We start from the raw sequence: 6,663 nt of genomic DNA on the forward strand, positions 1-6,663 counted from the left end.
TCGATGTTTCTCTCAACCTCCTAACTCATGCCGTGTTTGAGAGATGGGGACTCTTGTTTCAACCCAGACCATTCCCTGGGTGGAGGTGTGAAGTCTGAATTCTTCGTTGACAGTAAGGTTGTTTCCGTTGCAAAATTTGGTGCCCGGATGTCCCTCGGTCCTTAAGCTGGTCAGAGGAAACTCGTCCTCGAGTCTTTCAAAGTCACGCTTGCCGTTGCCCTTGACCGATGCGCCATATGTCCATCTTCTATTCTGCACAGGGGTCTTGTTGGAGGATTTATTGCTTTCAGGGTCGCGTTGACTGCAATTCAGCGCGTCTAACCCCAGAATTTTATTGATGGCTGGCTTGATGGTTGGTAGGCAGGCGTTCACAACCCCCAGTGTCGGTTCCAGGACTGAATAAATGGCTCCTGGTGTTTCGGTATAGGTCAAGTCTGTCAAGTCCCAGGCGGCCAGCCAGTGAACTCTCAAGAGCGACAGGACGCAGATTCTGTGGAGAAGGTCAATACGTTGTTATGTCTGAATGTCCACGGTTTACAACGGCAGCTTACATTACACCGAGGCTGAACATGGCCGAAATACTGAATACGCTTGGACAATGACATATGCAGTGTGAACACCTGAGGCATTGGCAATGCCACGATGAACATGTCAATGATAAGGTTGGTAATTCCAGACACCAGGTAGGCGGGGTTCTCTCCCTCACAACTTCCCTTTATTGACTTATCCCAGTTGAGTTGCACTGGTTTGCAAAGCAGGAATGCTTCCAGAAATACCATTATGAAGTAAGCAGTGGTCACTACCATGGTGCCTTGGCAGATTCGACAGAATTGTCTGCCGGGGAAGAGTGCAGTACAGATTGACAAAATCGACAACTTGACACAGGAATTTGCCGCTGCCCAGAGGAGTTGGGCTGGGACAAAAAGCTGCAACAGAGCATTTAGCTGGAGCTTCAGGCATATCAAGAGTGATATATCTTGCCTTCATGTGTAGTGCGAACTTGGAAGGATCGGTCTCCATGATATCCGTGAGATGCATGCCAAGTCCCGCGGCAAATCCGGCTTGTTGCTCAAGTCAGTCCCTTTCTTCTTGATCAATAGATACTTAATAAATTCGAGCTTACCGGTGAGAAAGACCGAAACAGTCGCAGCTGCTAAAAACATGGCCACGATCGCCATGTAATCGTGGAAGCCGAGGGGCAGATTTTGTAGTCGCCTCGACCAAATTCGGAGGAGAGTGGCAACAATCGCGAAGGCCATAGTGATGAAAGAGACCACAGCCACCTGGGTCGCCCCCAACGGCAGCGTCATCTTCGCTCGGATGAGTGAAATCAACTTCTGAAGAGGATTGGAAGACCAATGACTAGATCCTGCTCAAAGAGATGAGGCCAGATTTGAAAGTTGAAGAGCGGAGACCTGTGCATACTCTGCTAGGTATCCTAAGTCTAGTTCAGGTGAATACTCCCGGTCTTCCACACCTTGCCAACGTGCCTCCAGAGATCAGGCGTGGGCTTTCCTACCTTTTTGGCTCGTCCAATGGAAAAGGTGTCCAATTCTCATTGCAACATCAATGTCTTCTGAGGCGCAGCAGTGCCATACTCGTTCTTACTAGTATGCTAGCCCCAACTTTCCCTCACCAGATCCTAGGTCCAGGGCTCTGGATCTTGGAGATCTGCAAATCTGGAGGTTGCATTTGAAGAAGGCGCCCCCAAAATAAAACCCGGAGAAGCTGCACACTAGTTCCAGTAGTGCCTATTTTATATGCAGTTGGTCCACTGGCTTTGATATACGCTTAAGATATTATTGGTGTGCATTGGCAGCACGAAAAGACCGAGCAACCAAGCATGGAACAACTTTCATGACAGACCATCACCCGCCCTAGTTCTGTCACGAAAATAGTTGCCTACCATCACCGCTCCCGCAAGCCAGGACAAGGAACCGATGTTCCACCCAGCTAAGCCCACTCCTCAGAATCAACAGGTGAGACAAGTCCATCCTGCAACTCCGGACAATTGGTATCGTCATTCGACCCGAAGCTCTATCACCATCCATGTCCCGGAAGTCTTGAGGGTGGGCCGTGGTAGTAATTGCTCCCGTGAGTAAGGAGGGCCATTGGACTGTTTTCTGGTTGCTCCAGGGCATGCAATTCCCCGTGGCAACCTCAAGTGGCCTGGCAAAGAAACATGCGAAATCTAGCCCATTCAGGATGTCCTTGAGATAAAGATCCGTGGCCCCACCCCGCTCGTTATACCAGACACAGAGAAGGCTTCGACGACACAAGGCAGAAGACCGCCGATTTGCAAGCAAATTTCAAACGTAACGTGGATATGCAATACATCGCTCGTGTGGCCTGCTGTGAGCTCAGCCGACCCGCGGAATTAGGTTGCCACGGTTTGTTGACAGCATCTTCGGCGACGGCAGAGGCGTGCCGCTGATTGTGAAGGTTGAAAAGGAAGAGGTTTCTTCCAGGACCAGAGGATCATTGCCGGCAAAGATGTCAGCATGCTGGTGAAGGCAAGAGGTGTCTTTTTGGTGCGAGAGATCCCTGACTCCTGAAGAGCTGCTCGAAGTATCAACGCCACCGCTAGCTTTTCTCCGAGTTCCCGGGGTGCTGAGCTATTGTGAATGAAACCGTTGTAATCTTGCAATTCAATATCCTTCTCTTTGGTGTTGCATTGGGTAGTTAAACTCTATCACTTTGGTGCGCCATCCCGCAACATGCAGACGTTCGGGTACAACAACAAGGGGGGCTGTGCCGCATTCGAGTCCACATAATTATGTGTTGGCTGCAGTGCGAAGATATTCAATCACCAACAAGCAAATCTTCAACTACTGATAAGCCGGACACAAGCGCTGGCTGCATCTCGGCATGACGTAGCATTTCTCGCTGGTCTGCGGCGCAATCAACCAACAGCCGAAATAGTCAGATGGCGAGGCTTCGCGATGCCGCCCACCCAGTCCGCTGGTAAAGTATGCACTGGAACTGTTACATTACTATACAGTAGTCAATGCACGCGTGAGGAGTGCTTCCTATCATACCCACTCAGGGATCCAATCAACAATGAAGCCACACGACAAACCTACTATATTTGGTGCGTGATCTGAAGGCCCAGGCTACAACAGCAGTACGGAAATCTGCCCCTCTTTCAACCATCAATACCATCGGCTTCAAAGTTGGATAACTCTTTCAAATCTGTAACACTTGCAACAATGGCGTCAGAATATGACTTTGTGGTCGTTGGAGGTGGCACTGCTGGCCTAATCGTCGCCACGCGCCTTTCCGAGTCCCCTGACAACCGAGTTCTCGTCCTGGAGGCAGGATCGGATCATACTGAAGATCCACGGGTGAAGACGCCGATTTTCTACTCGGCGTTGCTTGGATCGGAGGCTGATTGGGGCTTCCGCAGTGAGCCACAGGTATGTCTCCTTGTGTCAAGTTGGATGAGCTTCAGATTGACCAGAACACCAGGGAAACCTCAACGGGCGAGTGATCCATCTGCACCAGGGTAAAGCTCTTGGCGGTTCGAGCGCTTTGAATGCGCACGTGTTTGTCCCTCCCTCGAAAGGAGTTATTGACCCCTGGGAGACGCTGGGCAACGAAGGCTGGAACTGGAACGATCTCAGGACGCATCTTTCCAAGGCCTACACCAGCCCCACGGTCGACAAAGCGACTGAAAAGGCCCTGGGAATCGAGGGCTGGGCTCGTAGGAACGATGCAGCTAAGGGACCAATCCAGACCAGCTTCTCTGGCTATATCTCCCATCCTGTCCGTGAGGCCTGGGCGGACAGCTTCAAAAAGAACGGTCACTTCATGCAGCAAGACCCATTCCTCAATGGGTCAGTTGGGTCTTTCAGCTGCCTCGCCACCATTGACCCCGTGAAGAAGGAAAGAAGCTATTCCGCAAACGCCTACTACAATCCTGTCAAGGGGCGAGACAACCTTGAAGTTCTGACCAATGCTCACGTGGAGAAGATCCTCACCCAGAAAGACGGTGGCCTGCGCTACAAAGGCTACAGGAGTCCTATTCACTCAGGACGGCGAGTCCAAAACGGTTCTAGCCAACAAGGAGGTCATCATCGCAGCTGGTGTCTTCCAGTCGCCCAAGATACTGGAGCTCTCCGGTATTGGCAATAAAGAGCTGCTCAACAAGCACGGGATCGATGTCGTCGAGCACCTTCCGGGAGTTGGCGAGAACCTTCATGACCACGCTATTGTTTACACGGGCTTCAAGGCCGTGGACGGCGTTGCCACGCTCGACTCTCTGATCAGACAAGAGCCAGAAGCCCTGCAGCAGGCAATGCAGGAGTATGGGGCAACGCAAAGCGGCCCGCTGTCGTCGTGCGGAGTCTACAGCTACGGGTATCTGCCCGTCCTGGAGCACGCGTCAGCTGAGGGCCAGAAGGCACTGAAGGTGCTGCTCGACCAGAACCGTCCCGCTTCTGGCAGCAGTGCGGAGGATTCCCGGACCAGAGCATTCTATGATATCGCAGAAAGCACTTTACTCGACCAAAAGGAGCCATCCGGAGCCTACGTCTCGGCACTGGCGCAGATAACGATCCCACTCGACGCCAACGCTGAGAAGCCACCTGCTGCGCTTCCGGGCAAATTCATCACTATCGGATCATTTCTCTCCCAACCTCTGTCCCGCGGCAGTGTTCATATCTGTTCCAAGGATCCTTCTGCCCAACCTACCATCGACCCCAACTACCTTTCTCACCCCATTGACGTCGAGATCATGGCCCATCATGTATTACAAACCAAGAAGATTGCGGGCCTCTCGCCCTTCAACAACTTGCTGGAAAAGCCTCTGGCACACCGCGACCCGGCCGCGGACTTCACGGACTTGGAGGCCGCGAAGGCATACGCCCGGAGCAACGCCATATCGATGTGGCACCTCGGAGGCACATGTGCCATGCTGCCGAAGGAGAAGGCCGGGGTCGTGGACACGCGGCTGAGAGTGCATGGTGTCGAGAATCTGCGTGTAGTAGATGCGAGTGCGATCCCGCTCATCAGTACGGCAAATCTGCAGGCTACTGTCTACGCATTTGCTGAGAAGGCAGCGGACACCATCAAGCATGACTGGAGCATGAGCTAGTTCACTGGAACAATATCTCTTCGCTGTAGTGCTGTAGAGGGCGAAATTACAGGTTTGAAAGTGTCTGGATAATTGTGACTCGAAAACCAGGTTGACTCTGAATTTAAATTCTACTTCCTGTCGTTCCTCAACATGACTTGAATTTCAGACCCGACAAAGAGACTACTTTGAATCAAAGCTGAGAATTATATCATCCCTCTTCTCGCGACGTGGTGTTGAGGTCTTTGTCCCGTGGATCAATTGTTCATGGAGACTGAATAAGTAACAGGTCTTGAGTGTATTGAATAGACGTTGTTGACATAGTCTGCTGTGCTTGAACGTGCTTTCCAACCGCTTGCCTGGATAAATGCCGTTCTCCAATTCACTTCAGTTTTTTAGAGGTCAGTTAGATTGCTATTGATTGTATGCCAAACTACAGCTAAGATGATGTAAGCGATATGTTGATCAACTGTGTAACGATTTCGGACTTCAGCTGCTATATGTTGTCTGCTATTGGTCTACCTTAGCATTCAACATGCACTGGATACTTTTGAACCAGCTTTTCCAGGAAGGTCAAGAAGCGCATCATCAATAGGTCTCACTCCTAAAGATGATGCCTTTCAGAAAGTGTTTCTCCGTGATTGGAGGCTTGGTATTGATGAGCATGAAGCTGCGTGTCCCACAGTTCTCGGCCACCCTCTAGCTTGTCGAATATTACCAGCCTGCCTCGAAACAAATATTTCATCTTGCTGTTTCAGTGGATATGAAAACATAGCTGAACTTTGTCGATACCGCTCTAGCTCGCGCCCAGCTGCGATACTAGTCTCTGGCGCACCATGACCAAGACATGGGATGCGCCTCGAGCCACCCTGAGTGAGCGCAGCAGATGTCCCAGAGCCTCATGCACGAGGATTCGAGTCAGCAGATCAGCTGGTCCGACCTGGTCTCAGTCCCGCGTGTTTTATTGCCCCTCCCACGGCTATCTTCAGCTTCAACATGGACAGAGACAGAGACACGAGAGACGGCGCCAGAGCCATCAAGGAAGGCGGATGTCCGAGACCAGTGGTCTCATCACACCATGTGGGTTTCGACTTCAAGCCATCGCCACCAGGCGCGGGCTCTTCAAGTTCTATTGGGTTCAGGCCTCATGGTGTTTCCCAACTTCAGGCAAAGCCACGAATAGTCAGTCTGTAATTGATCTCCTTTTCCCCTGAATATCTATCCATGCTGACTTGCCGCCACATCCGTTTTCGAAACCGTCGGCACTGGGCGATCCCGAATGGGGGGGAAAGCAGAAATTCCGCCGAGACACAGAAAACGCGAGGTACCCAACAAGCTTAATAAATGCCGTGTCGCACCGGGTCTCACTGGCCAGGCCGGCGTGAACAGGAATCTTAGTCTCAGGGATGGATAATTACACAGCTGCGGGGAACATCGGAGGTGTCTTTGATGGCGCACGTGAAAAGAGTTTGTGCACGATTCCTCCATTCCGCTCGCTGATTCCGTTTTGCAATCGACCAGCGAATCCCCCCCCCCCCCTTCCCCCAACCTTTTCCTCCCCGGTAAATAGGCACGTATCAGTTCTGTAT

General features: G+C 51.6%; 2 protein-coding genes across 2 annotated transcripts; one reads left to right on the forward strand and one right to left on the reverse strand.

Annotated features, from left to right (window-relative positions):
- Positions 1-12: 12 nt before the first annotated feature.
- INS49_009578 (uncharacterized protein) lies at positions 13-1,310 on the reverse strand (the record flags this gene model as incomplete). The annotated part of the gene is made up of 3 exons (XM_043170308.1): positions 13-490; positions 1,001-1,061; positions 1,124-1,310. 3 exons carry the CDS (start codon positions 1,308-1,310, stop codon positions 13-15), a joined length of 726 nt encoding a protein of 241 aa, XP_043024873.1.
- A 1,899-nt stretch (positions 1,311-3,209) lies between these two features.
- Positions 3,210-5,095, forward strand: INS49_009579 (uncharacterized protein; the record flags this gene model as incomplete). Its single annotated transcript, XM_043170309.1, has 3 exons — positions 3,210-3,416; positions 3,469-3,991; positions 4,017-5,095. 3 exons carry the CDS (start codon positions 3,210-3,212, stop codon positions 5,093-5,095), a joined length of 1,809 nt encoding a protein of 602 aa, XP_043024874.1.
- Positions 5,096-6,663: the final 1,568 nt, after the last annotated feature.

This window comes from Diaporthe citri, assembly GCF_014595645.1.
Source record: "Diaporthe citri strain NFHF-8-4 chromosome Unknown scaffold_4, whole genome shotgun sequence".
NCBI lineage: Eukaryota > Fungi > Ascomycota > Sordariomycetes > Diaporthales > Diaporthaceae > Diaporthe > Diaporthe citri.